At 52.7% G+C, this 21672-nt stretch overlaps 1 protein-coding gene across 1 annotated transcript in view; it reads right to left on the bottom strand.

Moving 5' to 3' along the window:
• LOC144946480 (LIM domain-binding protein 3-like) overlaps window positions 1–21420 on the bottom strand; it is a 102831-nt gene extending 81411 nt beyond the window's left edge. Inside the window, exons 1-3 of the mRNA XM_078875394.1 lie at window positions 21039–21420; window positions 12050–12189; window positions 7348–7499 (exon numbers count right to left, since the gene is read on the bottom strand). Coding sequence (XP_078731520.1) covers window positions 7348–7499; window positions 12050–12145 — 248 coding nt within the window. The 5' untranslated portion in view covers window positions 12146–12189; window positions 21039–21420. The remainder of the gene's footprint in view (window positions 1–7347; window positions 7500–12049; window positions 12190–21038) is intronic.
• Between the last annotated feature and the right edge of the window lie 252 nt (window positions 21421–21672).

Here is a 21672-nt window from a genome sequence, read left to right as displayed (position 1 = left end):
TCCTCCTCTCCACGCTCGCTGGCTGGCCACACCCGGTCACCTTTAACTCACCGATTCTCTCCTCCAGGAATGTTGAGGAGTCGGTCCACCGGACTCACTGGACATCTGTGAAAACTACTGGCCACATCTTGTGGGGAAACAAAGAAGCTTCATCGCGCATCGGGTTTCTCCGGTGTAAGTAAAATATTCTGAGTCTGTGTCTCGTCCCACAATGCGTTCAACCACCACCACACCGTCAGGCCACGCCAACACACTCATCCACTCACTAAAGCACTAAACTCTCTCAGCCACTCACCCACCCACCCGCTCGCCACACTGCAGGTCACCTGACTTCTCTCTCCGCTTAGTCCCTCGCACTGTTCCACACTCTCTAATTCTCTCCCATCTCTTATCCCAAGTTCTTCTGAAATGTACTTAATTTAAGAAAGGCATCGACTGTTATCTAACACAGCGTTTGTAATGCTGCGTGTTGCTGGCTGTCGGCATTTGCAGGATCCGATGGTCCTGTGCTCAGCAAAAACAACAAAAAAGAAGCAGACAACTCCCCTAGCCAGGATGTGCCTGGAATGAGCCCACTTTCCTGAATGGCCAAGATTTTCCCTTGGTTCCCTTAAACCATGCACTCATTTTTCTGTGGCTCGCACCACCGGTACAGCACTCCATGTGGTTCGCGCCACCGGTACATCGCTCCGTGTGGTTCGCGCCACCGGTACATCGCTCCGTGTGGTTCGCACCACCGGTACATCGCTCCGTGTGGTTCGCACCACCGGTACATCGCTCCGTGTGGTTCGCACCACCGGTACATCGCTCCATGTGGCTCGCACCACCGGTACATCGCTCCGTGTGGCTCGCACCACAGGTACATCGCTCCGTGTGGTTCGCACCACCGGTACATCGCTCCGTGTGGTTCGCACCACCGGTACAGCGCTCCGTGTGGTTCGCACCACAGGTACATCGCTCCGTGTGGCTCGCACCACCGGTACATCGCTCAGTGTGGCTCGCACCACCGGTACAGCGCTCCGTGTGGTTCGCACCACCGGTACATCGCGCCGTGTGGTTCGCACCACCGGTACATCGCGCCGTGTGGTTCGCACCACCGGTACATCGCTCCGTGTGGCCCGCACCACCGGTACAGCGCTCCGTGTGGCCCGCACCACCGGTACATCGCTTCGTGTGGCCCGCACCACCGGTACAGCGCTCCGTGTGGCTCGCACCACCGGTACGTCGCTCCGTGTGGCTCGCACCACCGGTACATCGCTCCGTGTGGCTCGTACCACCGGTACATCGCTCCATGTGGTTCGCACCACCGGTACACCGGGTGGGCGCCCTCTTCAAGCGCTTGTTTTCGCACATTGCAAAAAATGTATTCCCTGTTTTATTCGCGAGCTTCCACGTTTCGTAGACGGGTAACGCGCAACGATTGAAAGACTTTCCCGCTCGTCATTGAAAACTTTCCACAGTTGTCAAATTCGAGTTGGCGAGCCGTCGTCGTTTGCTTTTGCTGACATGCGCGTTCACATTTATATCAATGCAATTCTCCGTTCACGACAAACGGAAGGCGTAGTGCACAGCCGATGTATTCTTCTCCAAGTGACCCCAACCTCGATTCACCGGCCCCCTAACCCCCGAGCGCGTGAACACCCCACCGGCCTCCGCTACCACGTCGGAGCACAGCGAGCCCCAGATTACTCTGCTCACTGTGGCTGCTCTGCCAAGGGTGGGGGGGGGGCTATTCCAAGTGCCAATGTTTGCGCTACAAGTTTGGAGTGGAATATCCAGCGGAACAGCTCTGTAACATAATGACCTCAAATACCTCATCCCCCACCCCGGCAATTCTATTCTCAGACACGTGCGTGGCTCTTTATTCAGAGGGTGCAACGCTTCCTTGCCCCTGTAGACACAAGCCCACGTGTGCCCCCCCCACTGCCTCCCAAAACCTTGCGAGCCTGTGTCCTAAATACTGCCAATTGCCCCTACATTGACTCCCGTTCGATGCCAACGTGATCAAGCTCCATCCCCTGTAACTGCTTGCCCATGCCACTGCTAGAGGGTAACTCCAGGCCCTCCACCACACCCTCCAAAGGGCGTCAGGGTGGCGAAGATGTTCACTACCTCGCCTGGTATACATGCCGGGTTGCTTCTGAAAAAGAGTTACATAGCTCTGTGGCACACGCCCTCCCGCATGGCCTTGCGGGAGCCTCGGTACCGACAAAGTTACTTTATTTTAGTTTGTCTTGCGGTCTCGTTCCGATGATGTACACGTGCGTACGTCATCGAAACAGGAAAAGGCGTTAAAGAAACCTCTGCACCGTTGCTTCAATTTGCCGTGCCGGGAAATCAACGTCCGGCGCGCTAACCACGACACCGTGGCCGGCAGCAGATTTCCCCCATTCGAAGATCCTCGAATAAATCCCCACCGCACCCCCCCCCCCGCTGCCTCCGTCTCCGTCTGCAGGTTTTGCGGCCGCGCTATTAACAGATGCCAGCGTCATCCTTGGAAACGGGAAAAACAGCGACGGCGGATCCAGCAGTAAAAAAAATAACTCCGGAAAGAAGCGCCGTTCAGATGTTGAGCGGAGCCGTGCTCGGTTGGCAGAACGCGTCGTGGAGGTGAGGGCCTAGGGATGTGACCAGTCCCCCCACCCACCACCCCCACCCACCACCCCCACCCACCGGACTATCTAACTCATTTGAAAGCCAATGTAGACAAATTATTATCGAGGCTTCAACCCCCCCCCCGTTTCCTATGCGTACAGTCAGTAGACCCCCGTACGCAAGCTACGCATTTGGGTTAACCCCCCCCTCTCCCCTCCATGCGTACGTACTAAATGGATGGCCCCTTATTGGTTCCCACGTGTCGAGCCGATGAACGCTCTCTAATTAGGCCAAAAAAGCGTTAACGCATCGGGGTCCGTAGGGTCCAGATAATAACTCTCGCAAAGATGATTCAACACGAATGAAATTTTCGTTTAAAGTTTTGCATTGCAATCTATTCGGGGCTTGTACCCCCGAGAAGAAACGGATACATTGATTTTTTTTTTAATTGGCGGTTAAAAATAAAAACTTCGCTAAATGGATTTGTCAAACTCTGGCCAAGATGATCGTGCAGCCCCCCCCCCCAGTCCCCGGGCCCCCCCCCCACCCCCCAGGCCCACCCACCCACGCCCCCCCCCCCCGTGTGCCGTCACCTTGCAACGTCGCTGCCAACTGCCAAGCCGTGGTGCCTCTCGAAACGCGATGTCGCAATCGCTATTAAACAAAAAATACCCCCAAAAACGAAGCACATTTTATGAAAGGGTCAAAAAAAAATACTCCCCACGTGGCTTGTGCGTCGTTTTTTACTTTTACCCCACACACGATCCATCTGTGCACGCAAACGTGGGACACCGAGACAAGAATCCGATGCTCGACTGCTGGAGCAAGGGGAGCTCGAAACCGGCGAGGGCGCACGAAATATGAAAATCGTCCGCTGCATATTTCAACGTTTAAGCGGCGCAAGCCGACGGTGGGATGACCTGCGGAGGCTTTGGCTTCCGGATGGGAATTCGATGCAGGCGGTGTAGGCGGGCACAATCACGAAGAGAAGACTTCAATGATAACGTCCTAGACGGTGCGTTCACGACAATGTGGCCGGTCCTACACGGCGGGTCCTCGTTAAATGCTGCCAGCAGTAGACGCGTTGCTGAAAGAACGAGTTTCCGTTAAAACAACTTCCCCGTAAATGATGTATCTTTGCCATCTCCCGTTCATAAAGCACCTGCTTTTCTCAATCCACTGCTGGATGAAGGCCTACAGACAATAATAATTACAGCTTCTTTTGCGCCATGCCATGGCAAGCCATCATGGAGGAGTGGTGGGGAGGGGTGGCCGGGGGGCGGTTTGGGGGGGGTTGTTTGACCATACTTCACCACGCTGGCCAGGGTGAGTCGGTCAAGATGAGAACCACAGGACCGGTTCAGATATCACTCCACCGCTGGTAAAAATCCGAAACCACAAATCAAGCTCAGATCACCGCCAGCTTCATAGCAGCACATTGCGCAAAGGCATCGTACCCCCGCGCCCATCAAGACTTGAAACCGAGCCACAAAATCACTCGAGAGAGAGAGATAAACACGCACGGCACGGCAGAACATCCCGTGACGGGAAAGCGGGGGACAACATTCATGGCTCTCGGTAAAAGTCGGAGTCGCAGCGCCTGCTCGAGTTAAAAACGGCCGGAAGGTCTGGAGCCGAACGGAACGTACGAAGCCACCGCAGCCTCAAGTTGCTGCGTTGTTGGCGTTGTCGTCGTTGTTGTTGTTGTTGGGGTCTCCAGCAGGTAACCGTTGACGCAGGCAGCAGCGTGCGCACTCTATCCCGCGTTGAGAACGAACTACAACGTTGGCACGCTCGGTCAGAAGCGAAGAGAGCCCACGCCTGCCCAGGGTAACGGGGAAAACGCCGCCCTGACTTTCCCGCACGGCTCCAACTCCTCTCGGATGGCGGGGGGGAGGGGGGGACGGGAGTAAATATGTTGTGTGTGGGGGAAGAGGTGGGAGGGGCACCATTACAGTGATCTGCCACTTTCAGAGAGTGAACTTATCAGAATGTACATTTATACCGGAGGAATTCGAAGAGCTGTAAAGCTCTTTTTCACATATGTCCAGTCGTAACTTGGGGTGGAGGTGGTGGGGGTCCCAAAATGGAGCCATGGTGGTGCTGGGCCCTTGCTCGCAAGAGCACGAGAGAAGCCAGACCCAGGTTATATTTGGCGGAGATGAGCACGAGCCTCTTCTGAGCACTTTCACGAACGCCGGCCGCGGTGATGACTTCATCACCCCGAGGGCTCCGCGAGATATCCGGAGAGACGGCGTCGGCAGCGCTGCCAAAGCGGCGACTGCCCGGCTCCTACCCGGCACATCGTGTGCCATGAACAAGGGCCGTAGCCCGAAACGTCACCTCGTGGGCATTTCTTACGTTTTTTTAAGAACGTTGACGATGAGCGTTGCCAAGTTTTCATTTTTATCCACGAGTGTTCTTTCGTGCTCTGCGCAGTGAAAGTGAGCGGACTGTGATTTGAACATGTATTGTACGTTGAACTTCTTTAGCACCCTACGTAGACAACCGTGCTAATCGGAGGTGCGGGGGAAGGACAAGACAATAAACTAAGCACTAAAAGCAGTTTTAAATAAATTAGTTTTTAATCTAGGGTCGTGAATATTGGACAGGTCTTGGGCGTCTCCTAGGTTGACTCAGCTTACACGAGTACCTGTTCCACTCTGTAAACATTGCCACTGGGGATACAAAGGCGGCCGGTGCGCGGCAATTCATGCGGCTCGTCGGCCTTCATAGATCCTCGCGAACAGCACTTGCCCCAACGGTCTGTGAAGGCTATACGGAGGATCTTTGTCTTATTACACGCTTTCTTTTAACTCACTCTGTCTGTTGTTTTTGTCGTTGTTGTTGTTGTCGTATCCTCAAATCTTGTAACTTAATTTTAACCCACTTCCCAATGTGGTATCGACTGCAAACTTGGTACACTTATGTCATACTGATGACAATACTATATTCTATCATTAAAAAGAAAAAATATTTATTTTTAAACATTCTTTTTTTACATGTTATGTTTCGGCTTGGGTCTAATTGTCCACGCTCAACTGACGTTGGCTGTAAATCACCACGGTCCCTTACGTTATGGCAAGCTTCGGGGCCACTTCCTGGAGTCGTGGAGTTCTGCCATGACAAGTACTTTTCATAAAAGCGTGTTTTAAAAAAAAAATTCAAATATTACTTTTTTCAGCTGCGGTGGACTGACGACCGTAGATAACGCCAGTGGACGGTGATATCTGATCACCTCCTAGGCCTCTCCTCGAGACAAAGGTTACCAGCAGCAGCACCTGATCCAACAGAACACAAATCTGTGTGTGTGTGTGTCACAGGAGCGGGGGTGCATTGGTTGGTGCACTTCATCGCTGGGTTGCATACCCATTCATAAATGACGTGAACACGTTCCTCTGCCTCCCTTAGGTCGGACTCAACCTTTACTTATTAAACGGCGCGGTGTTCGTGGTGAAACAGTTCTTGTAATGAGGATGATGATAATAATAATGGATATAATTGATAAAGATGATGGCGATGATGGGTGGTGACGATGATGGGTCAAGCTGTACCATCTCTTGTGGTCGAATCCAATGCGGAGTGTGCCTGCTCAACCAACTGCTGCTTGATAATATTGGTCAGGAAAGCCAACAGGCCGATGCGCTAAAACTATTATCCACGCGTTCTAAATCCACAGGAAATGTGTAACGTTGGGCTGACATTGGCCCAGCGGTTCCACCAACCACATCCCAACGTTGACCGAACGTTGCGTGTTTACCGGCTTATAGTCCGGCACAACGCAGGGCCCAATGTGCGTGCGCTACTTCCTACGTAAAAGGTTCCTGCTGGAGACCCCAACAACAACAACGCGTCCGGAAGATCGTTTACTTTGCAGCGCAGCAATTGAACAAAACTCGGCTCGTGGATGGGAAACACATGGCCAGGCCGGACGAGACAGAGGCCGCAAAGACAGCCGGGGGGGGGGGGGGGGCGCTCATTAGGCCGATAATTTATGTAAATCAATTACAGAACAACGCACAATGTGGTTTGCTTGGGAACCGCGACGAATCTGATCACGGGTTGGCGAGCAGCCGATCAAGAGGCCGTTTCCTAGGCACAGCTAAAGCCTCGCTCTGAAGTTGCTTGCAACAACAACAAAACAACATGTCGTGTAGAAATTTGCTTGAGAGCCAGGAGGATACCTTCACAGTGGCGAGGGGTAGAGAAACACGCTCCCAGAGTATTGCCCAAGTGTGTCGCAATGAGACCACATGCATCGTCCCAATACTCAGATCTTTCCACTGACTCGCAATCCAATCCCACATCCACTGCAAGATGACACTCACCGTCTCCATGAACCTCCATGGCTTTTGGTTAGATTCCCCTAGCCGTGAGAGGTTCGCCCCTGATGATGACGACGATGACGACGACGATGAGATGTGATGTAGCACAGGACCCTGACTCGGTACGGCTCTGCATGGGCCCTCCAGTTTTTTCCCTCCACATTTTGAAACCCGCGTCTAAGAGTATTTTGGCCATTGCTATATACATTTCAACGCGATGGTAAGCCACTTCGTTGGGCTATCGTCTGCGAGAGTCAGCTCGCTTCTGAAGAAGATCCTTACAAGCTCAGTGGGCCTCACCCGGGTAAAATAAAAAACAGTTCGTAGTTGAGTTTACCACCAGCCGACGCGATCACGACGAACCACCGACCGCGCACGGGTCGGCAGCTTGCAGGAGAGCCCTCGCGGGCAGCAGAGGGCCACGTACCTCTGCAAGCCGAGCTTCAGATTCCCGATGCTCGCCTTGATCTTGTTCTGGGCCTCCAGGTGTGTCATCCCGGCCGTGCTCACCCCGTCGATGGCGGTCACCACGTCGCCCGAGCTCATGTTCGCCTGCGCGGACTTGCTGCCGGCAGTCACCTGCAGCCGGAGGCGGGCACGGAGGAGGCGTTGGCACAGCGTCACCGCGCAGCGCGGCTCGGCGCAAGAGGGGCGGGGGCCCCGAAATTGCTCGCGCGAAACTACCGCTAGCGGTAAGGGTCTCTCCGCTAGGCGATGGTGGTGGGCACAACCTGCGTCTCCCCCCCGCTCGCCCGCGGTGCCCCTCGTGGTGGCCTCGTCTCAGCGCGTCTGGGGGTGGTGATGCGTGGGGGTCACGATGAGTGCCCGCGCACGCCAACTCGTCTGGGTGTGCTCTGGAGGGCCTCTGTAGGGGAGGGTGTGGTTTTTTTCAGTCTGCTCTTCCATGCTGGCCCCGGTGTCTCGGAGGCAAGGGTTGATAGATCGCAAGAGTTTTTTTTGTTTTTATTACTCCCAGTCGTGCCGCTGACAGGGCTAGGAGAATTGAGCGCCGGTCAGTGGGCTCTTGTGTGCCCGTCTGTGTGGACTTGTATGTGGGTATTCCGCATTCCTCGCACAGATTAAATAAGTGAACTGGTCATGTGTTGTAGCGCAGGACCCTCCTGAAAAGGTCACGCGACTCACCGCAGCATTCCTGTCTGAATAAAATAAAAATAATGAACACTTGCACACACACCAGAACATTTTAAATAATTATTTTCCATTCTCCACATTTTTTTTTCAAGCACATTGTTGACATTGCTAATGTTGAGCCTTACATGGGCATTAAAATGAGTTCACTCACAGCCTGGCGAGTTACACAACGTCAGTGCCCGCCCATTAAGGCCGGGACAGTGCACAAGACGAGGGTGTGGACCAGCATCGGGACCTGGCCGTCTTTGTCTTCCCAGTGCTTATGTTCAAAAAGCATGCAGCCCAGCAATAGCTTGCTCAAGCCACTGCTGAGAGAGGAGGGGGGGAGGCCAGCAGTGGATTGACCACAACTGATGACAAGAGAAAGGGATTCGCAGGTATCTCACCGCGGCTAAAACCTCGAGCTCCATATTTCACGAGCCGCCAACTCACTGCGTGGTGAATACGAGACGGTGGTCCTTAATAAATGACGTCACGAAGCAGCCCTTAAAGAGCCGCGGGTTGCCAACCCCTGCCCATGGTAAAACTGGACTTCCATGGTAAAACTGGACTTCTTTGGTAAAACTGGACTTCCATGGTAAAAATGGACTCCCATGGTAAAACCGGACTCCCATGGTAAAACCGGACTCCCATGGTAAAACTGGACTCCCATGGTAAAACTGGACTCCCATGGTAAAACTGGACTTCTATGGTAAACTCGACTCCCGTGGTAAAACTGGACTCTCATAGTAAACTGGACTCCCATGGTAAAACTGGACTTCCATGGTAAAACCGGACTCCCATGGTAAAACTGGACTTCTATGGTAAACTGGACTCCCATGGTCAGGGGTCAGAAATCAAATTAACAAGAAGAGCAGCTCTTTTGAATTAGCCAAGAAAAAACTCGATATTTCAAGAGCCAAAATGCAGTCCTTTAGAGTTCTGCAAACGTCTCCGTAGAGGCAGGTTGCCAACCCTGGGCCCTCCGCAATTAACGTCGAGAGAACCGCCTCACGCGCACGCTACCTCTGGTGACTTTGACGGCAGGGGTTAAAGGGGTCATCCTCCTACCGCGCGCGTCCGTGTGCGTGCGTGCCTGTAACCCCGTTGAGGGTGCAGGAAATCGGCCAGTGACGCGCCGTTCTATCTTTGCTCGCCGCTGCGCGCGGACGGAATTTCGGCAGCTGTGAAAACCCAGCACCGCGCCGGGTCGCAATATCTCACCCGCTGAACGTTGGGCCATGCCAGTTATCCCGAGGTGCCAAAAAATAAAAAAAACGACGGCGCTCACGCACACGCACACACACGCCGACACTTGTCCAAGTGCGTGTGGACACTGGTAAGCACGCACTAGCGCACTGACAAAGCACACGCATGCGTACACACACGCACGCACTACCACGTACACGCTGGCAAGGACACACCGACGTGCCCACTCGCACGCACTTGATGTGCACGCAGAGCTCCGATTAGCACGGTTGGCTATGTACGGTGGCGAAGATGTTCAACGTACATACACAAGCGCACACTGACGTGAACTCGCTTACACGCGTACACATAAACGACGACAAGAACTCACTCACGCAACTGTACGCAGACACAATGGCTGATGAGCACACGCACACACATACTGACGCACGCACACCCGTATAGCCTGTAACAGACTGTTGGGGCAAGTGCTGTTAGCGAGCACCTATGAAGGCTGGCACGGTACATGAGGGGGTGGGTGACAAACACCCCGCCCGGCCGCCTTTGTCTCCCCAGTGAGGATGTTTACACACCGCACCAGGTACTCATTGAGGCCGAGTCGACCTAGGGGAGGCCCAGGAGCGGTTCACCGGCGTTGGCCATAAGCGGGAATCGAACCCGGGTCGCTGGGTTCGTAGTGCAGCGCGCTAACCGCTGCACTACCGCTCCCCACACATCAACACACACACTCACATACTGACGCACGCACACACATACTGGCAAGCACGTAGTAGGTGCACGTCTATGGTCAGACACACACAGCACTCACGCAGTGCGCACGTGTATGAATTGGCGGGAACCGGCGGGCCTATTGGTCAGCGCCGCGCACGACTAAACTGCCAACCCGAGTTCAATTCCCAGCAACAGCGGAGAGTCACATCCGGAATCGGTGCGCGGCCTTCTCTTCGGTGATATCAGCCGTACATGGGCACCTGATGCGCTCTGTAAACATGAGCCTTGCCCGCCTTAACAGGCGCTCGCTAACAGCGATTGCCCGAACCGTCTGCTGAAGGCTATCACGGCGGGAACTTTGTCTTCTTTGCGTGTTCATGCGCCTTCATGAATGCACACAATGCTTTTACAAATACGACAAGTCAGTTTGCTCGGCTCAGGGGTCGGCAACCTGCGGGCTCTTCGAGGACTGTCGCTTATTCAGGACCCATCGTATTCACCGCAGTGCAATGCGGCTTGCCTTAAATGTTGAGTTTTTATTTTCATTGGAAAAAAATGCCTCTTCTTGTTATTTTGGTTGGGGACTCGTTGCCTAGCTTGTACAAAAACACACCACAGAATCGTGACAAATGCACGCTGACATACGATGCATGCCGACAATGCGAATGCCGAGCGACGCGATGAAATAGCCGTGGTTCGGGACCGCGATTTGATTCAAGAATCGGTTCGGTTTTTAACATTCGGGTCGATGTGGCGGTCACCAATCACCGGAGCGATCGCTTGAACCCATTACATACAACGTAAACGACAGGGCACCGACCATCGATTCTGACGCATTCCTAATTCCACGCAGACATCGTGAGCTTAGGACGTTATCATTACTCACCCCGGCTTATGCACGTGGACTTTAAAGCCACGGACAGGGGCCGAGCGAGGCAAAGGTCTGTTTGCAAGCGACGAGTGCTGTTATTTACAACATACCAACGAGGGAGGTGGCATGCCTCGAAACCGACCTCAACTGCCTTCTTGTCTCCCCCCGTTGACCATGTTTGCCAACGGGTCCCATCTGCTCGATTCTAGACCGATTTCATCTTGGGGGAAGTTCAGGCTAGTTTCAGATTCCAGTTGCCACAGACGTGCATTATGCTCGCGAATCATTTGTCAGGTCACAAAGATCACGTGCACACTCACACAAGAACAGCAACAGCTGCTCTTTGCAACAAAGAGGCGGTGACATCGCCATGTGCCAGGCTAGGTGGACTTGCTGGCAGGAGGTCACGGGACAGACCCCAGTTTTATGGGTTGACTAACTGGCATGACTGGCATATGCGCCACATCTGCTCCCCACTGTGCCAATTTTATTTATTTTATCCACCCAGCGCTCTGCTCGCTGTTGTTGTGTGGCTCAACTCACACACACACACACAAACACAAACATCACACACACACACAAACATCACACACACACACACAAACATCACACACAAACACACAAACATCACACACACACACACAAACATCACACACAAACACACAAACATCACACACACACACACACAAACATCACACACACACACACAAACATCACACACAAACACACAAACATCACACACACACACACAAACATCACACACACACACACAAACATCACACACAAACACACAAACATCACACACACACACACACACAACATCACACACACACACACACAAACATCACACACACACACACACAAACATCACACACACACACAAACATCACACACACACACACAAACATCACACACACACACAAACATCACATCCGGATAATCAAAGACAAAGATCCCGCCGATAGCCTTAAACACGAGGGGGTGGGTGATCAACACCACGCCCGGCCGCCTTTGTCTCCCCAGTGGCGATGTTTACACACCGCACCAGGTACTCATTTGAGGCTCAGTCGACTTAGGGGAGGCCCAGAAAATCCTCACTGGTGTCGGCCGTGAGCCAGAATCTAACTCGGATCGCCGGGTTCGTAGCGCAGCGTACGCTAACCGCTACACTGCTGCTCACACGTACACACACACACAGCGTACTCACCCGTGAGACGGTGAGAGGCATATTGAAGTCCTTGCCTCCCTGGAGACGGAAGCCCCAGGGCGGCTGTCCTTCCAGGGTCACGCTGTATCCGCTCATGGCGTAGGCGGGATTCGGCGCAGCTGCTGCAGAGGAGAGGTTCCCTGGGACTGGGCGGCAGAGGTGCTGCATTTCAGGCCCAGCGGATGATCGATGGGAAAGGCCGAGAGGGCCAAACGCAAACAACAGAAACACACGCGGACACAGAGTGACGCGCGGCATGGCCATCGTGCACATGGTCGGCAGGGTGGGCTCAGTGGCAACACTTGTGCCCCCCGGCAAGAAGGCCCTGAGTTTGATTCCCGACTCGGGTGCGTTTCTGGTTGTGAACTTTGTATATTTTCCCGCTGTCCGGTATGGGTTTCTTCCGGGGTTCTATAGTTTCCTCCCATAGCTAAAGTACACACAGTGTGTATCGGGTATTGCCAGATCATCCTACTGCTGAAAAAACCCCTGCAAATTACTCAACTGGGATTACACGGGGGGGCGGCAGCAGCAGCAGCAACGTCGCCCCTGCTGCGCTAAATTGGCAGGACTCTCCTGAAACGTGAGTCTTGCAGCTCAAGGAGGTTTTTGCCACCAAACGCGTGAACGGCAGCATTCTCTCGGTGCTGGAAGAATGTTCGACATACGAATAACATTAAATTCCAATTACCACATCGTATTTTTCCTGACTTCCTAATTAGAAACCTAGCGAATATCCTCATCATCACCACCATCGATGTCGTGCCATGTCGCGTTTTGAGGCGCGCATTCAAGTCTCAAAGAGGCACGTTGAGAAGCGCCACCACAATGAAAGGTCAACCGCACCACCCACTGCGAAAACCGCCTCCCCAGAAGCGCCACGCGGCTGGGCTCGCGACTGCCGATGGCGCGACGCGACGCGCCGTGCCCCTCGGCGCGGCGTCGCTCGCGCCCGTCGCTTTTGCACCTCGCCTCGTTCGTTATTCGCAAACTCGACGCGGGCCGAGCCCCGACGAGACGATCGCCGAACGCGGGGCCGGGCCGGCGGAACAGAAATTCCGCAAACAGCCCCCAAGCGTGGCGCGACAGGGCCCTAGCGCTCACTGCCCCGTCCTCGGGATGGGAAGCACGAGTGGGGGACGTGAACGTTCGCTTGTGGGTAGGGGAAATGGGTAAGGGAAGAGATAACTAAGAGCATACTGGGGGGGGGAGAGAAAGGGACATGGGGGGAGGAGGAGAAGAGGGTGGATTACACCTCATCTGATTTTAATTCATACGGCGCCTTGGTCAAAGCGCTGAACAGAGACTTAGGAAATCTACGCCGAAACGGCGGGATGCGACGAGGTGAGTGGATGAGAACGGTGGCAGTGCGCGAGGATGATGCGTGGGGGGGAAAAAACGACGATGAAAGTGAGAGTGAGTTGTTGACGATGAGCAAGCGCGATGGGTGGGTAGGGAAGTTGGGAAGAGGGGATGATGGTGATGGTGATGATGGTGATGATGGTGTTTGATGGTGGGGAATGGAGTGGGAGTTGTGGGTAAGCAAGCGAGTTTTCAGGGATGAATAAAAGGTTAACAGCGAGGCGCTGATCGTTTGACGTGCAAGGGAAGTTTGTTCCGGTGGAAGGTGTAAATGATTACATTTGGCCTTCATAGAATGAACGGGCGATTTGTTAATACAACTGATGTGCTGAGCCACACCAGCTCTACATTAGCCCGATATTTCACGGACATCCCTGATGTGGCGGTGAGTGAGATGGGAGGGGTGGAGGATGTGGAGTAAGAGATGGCTTTAGTGGGGGGTGGGTGTGACAAGCGGATTACAATGAAGGAGGGTTGGGTTTTGTGGTCTAGGAGACTGCGGTTGTTTGTACTGGAGCAACGTGCAGGGGATTGAGGAAGCTATGTGGCAGAGAGGAAGTCAGTTTGCCTCTTGCCGAGGAATGTGGTGTCTTCGTCGTCATCATCGGACATGATAAAGGCCTCCCCCGACACCCACCCTCACAGTCCTACGCAGCTACAATCCATCTCGTGCCGATCCAATCGCTGCATCTCCACAGTGTTCACCCCCCCCTCCGCTGGCTGCCATTCGTCGTCAGTCTCGACCATCAGTTACCATCGCTTCAAGCAACGCACGTCCTGCCCAAGCTTTCCTGAAAAGTGATCAACGGCGTCTCAATACAAATATGTCACGCGTGTTCCCCCTGATGCGTGTGTGCTCTTGTTTACATCCCCAGCAGGCACCTCTCCGCGTTCCTGTGCACAATTTTCAGCTTCTGTTCCACCGTCCCCATCAACGACCACGCCGCTGATCCGCACGTCACATGCACCGACTGAAAGCTTCATTTCTTTAGGCATATTGCTGCTGTGCATTCCTTGTCCAATTCCGCTTTACAAACACGCTTTACGGCTGCTGTGGCTCGATAGATTGCTTTTGGAAAGGTGAATAGATCTTTTGTTTTGTAAGTGTACACTATATAGAATGCCAAAGCAACATCCCAAAGTGTCTGCGGAAGCAGGTTTGGAATCTGTGCCAACAGACGTCACTCTTTAAAACTTCAAACCCTGTCTCGCCCTCCCCATGCACGGCACGCAGGTACAGTGTGCAAATGTAACTGAGTGCTTTGCTTTGTTGAATAACTGCACCCGCAAGGTGATGTAATGTTTAATAACAAGCCTCCTAAGCCCCCCGCCACCCACCACCCACCACCATCGTGATCACCACAATGCGACTATTTGGTTAATTGACAAGACGTGTATCCGCGCCTCCGATTACCACGGTTGGCTACGTACGGTGCGAAAGAAATTCAGCGTGCGTACGTGCATGCCCATCGTCCCGCTGATCACTCGAGCGGCACAGCTGTTGAGAAGCACGCGCAACGCGCCAAAACATCTGCGCGCAAAATATTCCCTCCCTCGCTAAAAAAAAAGCCAGTTTTTGTTTCTCCTCTTCCGAAGGTGAAACCTGAGATGGGGAGAGTGGGCTCAACATATTTAATGGAGGGAACTAGCAGTCACCGCCTCACTGCCATCTGGAAGTCGAACAAAAATCAATGGGATTTTGAGCGAATGCCAGAGTGCCGGCACTACTGTTGTCACGTGTCTGGACAAGGTGAAGAGGGAGAGAGAGAGAGAGGCAGAGGTCGCAACCGGGTACCCGATACCCGTACCCTACCTGATACCCGGCTACCCGTACCCAGCCGGGTACGGGTACCCGTTTGCGACCCTGGTAGGCCGTGAGTCACTGGTGAGTAACAGTTTGTCACTCATTTCCCAACCCACCCGCGCCTGCAACATGGCTTCATCCCAGAGGTCGCAATCAGGTACCCGATACCCGTACCCTACCCGTACCCGGCAGGGTACAGGTAGGGTACGGGTACGGCCGGATACAGGTAGGGTACGGGTACCCGTTTGCGACCCTGGTGCGGCCGGGTACGGGTAAGGAATCAAAACACGCTTGCGACCTCTGGAGAGTGGTGGTGGTGGTAGTGGAGGGGGTTGCACAACATTAATCATTCATCCACTGGAGAAAACGGAACAACCGTCAGACGTGTACGGTATAGAGTCCATACACATACACGGGGCGGTAAGCACAGAGCATCCGCACGCTCAACTCGGCGCTTGCGAAATCACAGCACGGTTACACGGAAACCTAAGGGGCCGTCCGTAAATGACGTCACACTCCTGGGGGGGGGGGGGGGTCAGACATTTGTGACGATGTGTGACGAGGAGGGGGGGTTTGAGAAATGTGACGTCGTAACCGTTGGGATGCCAACGTTGGCCCGACGTTGGACCTGCACGTTCCATGGCAGTATAATCTGTCGGCGGCTTCATCTGCTTCCCATTGGCTTCATGGTCACAAACGTGGGTATGGCGAATTACTCGGTTCACTGATAATTGTGGGATCTGACATTTTCGTGAAGTGTTTATAGTACGTGACTTCCAGCAACGTGGAACTTTAGACGGGCCCTGCCCAATAAGTAAAACCAACCCAGCTATGGGCAAAACCTTTGGGAGGCCAAATTTTTACGTTTTGCAATGCGGATTGTTCCACCACTTAAAAGGGTAAACGAACTTGAACAAGTTGTAGTTTGCTAGTCCTTACAGAACATCACTCAACGAGTCACCACTGCATCTAATGTAATACATACTCTACCTTGGGCGAAATCGTTGTTTTGCAATAGCGATTAACGAATGGACAAACACCAAACACTCCGGTTACAAACCAGTTACAAATGTCCCGAGCAAGAGCTGACCACGGTGGTGTGACGGTTAGCAGGCACACCAGAGGTCGCAACCGGGTACTCGATACCCGTACCCTACCCGATACCCGGCTACCCGTTTGCGACCCTGGTGCGGCCGGGTACGGGTACGGGTAGGCCGTGAGTCACTGGTGAGTAACCGTTTGTCACTCATTTCCCAACGTCTTGTATCTTCTCACAATTCAAGTTCCTAGAATCAACCCACCCGCGCCTGCAACATGGTTTCATCCCAGAGGTCGCAATTGGGTACCCGATACCCGTACCCTACCCGTACCCGGCCGGGTACGGGTAGGGTACGGGTACGGCCAGATACGGGTATGGGTACCCGTTTGCGACCCTGGTGCGGCTGGGTACGGGTACGGGTAAGGAATCAAAACCCGTATGCGACCTCTGAGGCACACTGGCCAGAGCTTCTGATCCAGTATTCGCAGCTTCGATTAAATCTCCAGGCGCGGCAATTAAAACGAGGGGGGGAGTGGCAAGTTCCTTAAATCCACGTGTGGTGGGGCCAAGTGTCACGGGGTACGCCAATCCCATCCAGTCACGTCCGGTCGGAGCGGAAGAGTAGACCAAATGACCACTCGAGATCTCCCTCTTAGTTGGTAGGTGAACAATTGCCCCTTCAAGGTGAGAACCCGGGGCAACTTGTTACCACGCGGTGACTTAGGCAGGTCGCCGTTCGGTCTGTTTGTACGTTCCGCGCGTGCCAAGGGGCCGTCCATAAATGACGTCACGCGATTTTGGACGATTTTTTAACCCCCCCCCCCTCGTCACACGGCGTCACAAAAAGTCAGACCCCTCCCCCCCCTCAAATATGACGCCACAAAGCTCTGCTCCCCCCCCCCCCACAAAAAATAAAACATGCTTCAAATCGCTTTAAACTATTGTCATTGTAGTGCGTATTTAATGTGGCGCTGCACTCTGATGTTGTAGGAGAAGATTTTCTTTAAAAAGTGTATTTAATTAAGTAGAACGTGTTGTTTAAATTTATTCAAAGTTGCGCATTTTGATTTGACGTCACATTTCTCAAACCCCCCCCCCCTAGGTGCGTGACGTCATTTATGGACGGCCCCCAACCTGTGCGTCCATCACTGACATTTCACTAGAAACGGTTAACCGATTCTGAAAACGGTAACCGGTTTTACCGGTTGTCGTTTTACAACCAATAATACTCGCTGGCCCTTACACACATAACATTTTTTGTTTTGTTAAACAAATCTAGGAAATAATACTGATAATACTGCATATACATTGTACCGTCTACGGATCTGAGAACAAACGCAAATTAGATAGACGCCCATTGACTGTTGTCGATGGCGCTTCGAGTGGCAGATTGGTTCCAGGAAGTCGCCACGTTCGTAAAACTTAAAATTTACTCGACTGTAAGTGAGGCTTGGACCGAACACAGAGTGGCTATAAGGAGGTGTTCATGGCGCCACGGTGGCGAGATGTTAACTCCCTCGCCTGGTACGCAAGTAGTCGTGGGTTCGATCTCGACCCTGACGACGTCTGCTGTATATAATAATAGGGTTTTCCCCCTTTTTTCTGGCAACAAAACTGAAACCCTTTTACAAGGATTCATGTGTGCATTAACCACAATACTTGTGGTCAAAATGCAAACAAAAAACACACTCTGGTAATATATGCATTGCCTTTGAAACGGATTGGTCCACACCAGAGACGGCTTTCTTTTGAGCCTCGTCTCAATTGGTGCTAGACCAAAGGACGCCAAAAGGCGTACATCTCAAAGACAATGCACTATTAAAGTAATGAGGGCTCGGGATAAGCATCTACATCATCATTAGACCACAAGTATTGTGTTTAATGCACACATGATTCATTGTAAAAAGGTTTCAGTTTTGTTGCCAGAAAAAAGCGGAAAAACCCTATTATTATATTTTGGTAGTGGCAAAGGAGGTCTAATGATGATGATGATGTCTGATGTATACTTGTGAGTTTGCGTGTCTCTCTCTCTCTCTCCCCGTGGATTTTTCTCCGGGTCCTCCGGTTTTTTTTCCTTATCCACGTTTAGAATCACCGTCACCACACGTTCAGAGTGTTTGGCTGCTATAAACGTTCACGTGGCGTTACAGGCAAATTCGTTGAGCTACCATTCTTTGATAGCCCACGTAGCTTCTGAGAAAGAGCTAAACAGCTCAGTGGGCCTTACATGGTAAACATACAAAACCACACACGTAACTTTGTTTGGTTTACAGCCCTAACAGCAACGAGTGGTGATGGAATGAGAGCCAAGGGAGAGGACACACGCCCGCGGCGATGTAACGACGACGAGATGATGATCGGTTCCGTGCGACTTTCGCGGGATGATGGATTTGGGTTTTTTAAATCCTTTATATTAATTCTAGATATTAAGTTCGCTTGCTTGCTTGCGTGCTTGCTTGCTTGCTTACGACCGTGCAAATATTTCGGTCGTTTTTTAACCCACTTCCCGTGATCCAATCGAGCTCACATTTTGCACAGACTCTTTGTGTGTGACAATTAAATTTCGTGTAAATTTTTTTCCAAAATTTTACACTGTTTAGGGAAAAAAAACATCTATATTTAATTACCAATTGCTTAATGCTGGCAGACAATCATCTGACCCATAGGTGGCAGCCATCTCAAGCCAGAGGACGAGAGGACTCTAGCCGCCACGCATATAAAGGATTTATAGTGAAAAAGTTTGTTTTTACGGGTTAATTTATTTTCTGGTGGAATCGCATTGGCCGTGAACGATTAAGGACCGCGTGGGCGAAGGGTGCCTTCGTCCAGCAGTGGATAGAGACCACGGCTCACGATGGCGATTAGAATCGTGATACCGACGATGGCGATTGGGGTAACGTCTTCATTCAGCAGTGGATAGGCCGTGGCTAAAAAAATCGTATGAAGATGTGAACGGCCTTCATCACATACTCGATATCCCACGACTGATGATATATCGTGATGATAGTGTTGTTAGGTAGGCATTCATCTAGCAGGAGATACACCACGTAGATTGCCCATAATACAAGTTTCTTTTTGGGGTTAGATTGCATAAATATGTGTCGTTTAACCCGCCACCACCCGACACAGCCAAATGGTAAGGGTTGTCAAGTAAAACAGAACGTGGCCAATTCGTCACTAGTGCAGCACGCCGGTGTGTTGGAGAGCAAATCCACAACATTTAGATTTAGATTGCACTAACCGATGATATGTAAGACTCTAAGCAGGTGACAACATTAATCTCCAACACGTGTTCTAATAGCCCTACCCGATGCAAAGTGCATACAGTTCGGGTATTCATGCACACACCATCTTTGCAGCTAAGCTTAAGGAATCTAAAACTTCTCGCAGTCGATTATAGCCGATGCACAAACGCCTCATTATGGTTTCATAACGGAGGGAGATGCCGTGACCAGATCAGCACCAAACGCCTCCCCCGCAGGCTTTGAATCAGCATCTGTATTCATACTGGAGGAATCCGATTAGCTATAAAGCTCTTTATCAGGATGTTTTTGTGATCATCATCACGAGCTCTATATACTGCGCTGCATGTGGGAGTCCGCCTTCACCACGACACACGAATGACCGGCGTGGTGAAGTATGGTCAAATGACTACCCCCACGACACAACTCGCATGAGCTCACATCCACAAAGACAAAGGTCACCCGAGTATGCTTCAACAGGCTGCTGGGGCAAGTGGTGTTTGCGAGGCCGGTACTGCAACCACGCCCGCCCGACCGCCTTTGTCTCTCTAGCCGCGATGTTAACAATACCACACCAGGTACTCTACCGATGTTTAAGTCCGAGTCTACCTAGCGGGAGACCAGGACCGGTTCAAATAATCGCCACTGGTGAACTGGGGATGGCCCCGGGGTTTCGGAGCGCGGTGCGTGGCCTACAAAAGACAAAGGTCCCCCAGCCTCGTGTGGCCTTCATAAGACTGTTGGGGCAAAGTGCTCTCAGTGGCCCGTGTGTGTGTGTGGCCTGGCTCCAGCCACACACGTGGAGGGGGGCCATCATCCAGCGGTGGATTTGACACGAGGACTCTTTTACACCCACAACACACACACACACGTGTTGTCTAAACTCAAGCCTACTTACACGTTCGCTTTTCTTAAACAGCGACACGTACCACACACCTTTATAATCACGCGTGCACTCCCAGTCATCATCAGCCACGACCGACCGACCCACTGCTGCATGTAGACCCCGCTTCCTACAAGGGCGTCTCCCAACGGTTATAAAACGAATCGTTTAATCATTAGTTGGTTGGGGTGGGTGGGAAGGTGGGAAGCCCTGCTTATTCCCCAAACATCTAGCAAACAATCAAGCGCAAAGTGCCGTGATCTATCACGCGCAGCGGAGACAATCATTATACTCAGAGCTGGCCAAAGCGAAACTGACATCTACAAGCGCTCGCTGGTTGATGCAACCTTGGCAGGTTGCTGGGCTTGCAGGCTCGTTCACGTCGCATGGTCGTGAGTGGTGTGACCGCTGATTGGGAGGAAGAGAGACGAAGCCTCCCCTTCATCCAGCAGTAGATTCAGCGTGGCTGAACGGTGATGATGATGATGGCACGACAAGACCGTAATGGTGTTGAGGATGCGAACCGGGTGAGGATGATTATAATGGAAGTTGAAATCGAACAGAGTCAGAATGTGCGTGTATACGGGAGGAATGCGATGAGCTATAACGCTCGTTTTCACACAGACACGTGTCCTACGACATGAAGCGAGCTCGCTCACCTGGGTCGCGTGGTGGCGAGGCAGGGGGTGATGCAGCGGCAGCAGCAGCAGGCAGTGAGTGTGGAAGTTGTGGCTCTGTGCTGCAGCAGGCAGGGAGTGAGTGTGAGAGTCGTGAGTGGAGAGTGTGGCTCTGTGCTTCAGCAGGCAGGGAGTGAGAGTGTGTGAGTGGAGAGTGTGTGAGTTGTGAGTGGAGAGTGTGTGAGTTGTGAGTGGAGAGTGTGGCTCTGTGCTTCAGCAGGCAGGGAGTGAGAGTGTGTGAGTTGTGAGTGGAGAGTGTGTGAGTTGTGAGTGGAGAGTGTGTGAGAGTGTGGCTCTGTCTGTGCTGCAGCAGGGAGAGAGAATGGAGAGTTGTGACTCGGCTCCGTGCAGCAGCGACGGCTCCCTTCCTGAGAGAGGCAGAGGCGAGAAGGCGGAGCCGCAATTGCATCAGAGATGCGTCACGCGCGCGCGCGCGCACCCTCTCACACAAAGACAAAGATCCCCCGCGTAGCCCTCGCACGACTGCGGGGGCAAGTGCTGTTAAGCGAGGAGCAACCGATAGAGGACGGCACGGCACCGCGAGAGAGAGGGGTCGGTGGACAGCGCCACCACGCCCGACCGCCTTCGTCTCCCCAGTGGCGATGCGTGTAACACA

Source organism: Lampetra fluviatilis, chromosome 41 (genome assembly GCF_964198595.1).
Source record: "Lampetra fluviatilis chromosome 41, kcLamFluv1.1, whole genome shotgun sequence".
Taxonomy (NCBI): domain Eukaryota; kingdom Metazoa; phylum Chordata; class Hyperoartia; order Petromyzontiformes; family Petromyzontidae; genus Lampetra; species Lampetra fluviatilis.
This window is presented reverse-complemented; position numbering and strand designations above follow the sequence as displayed.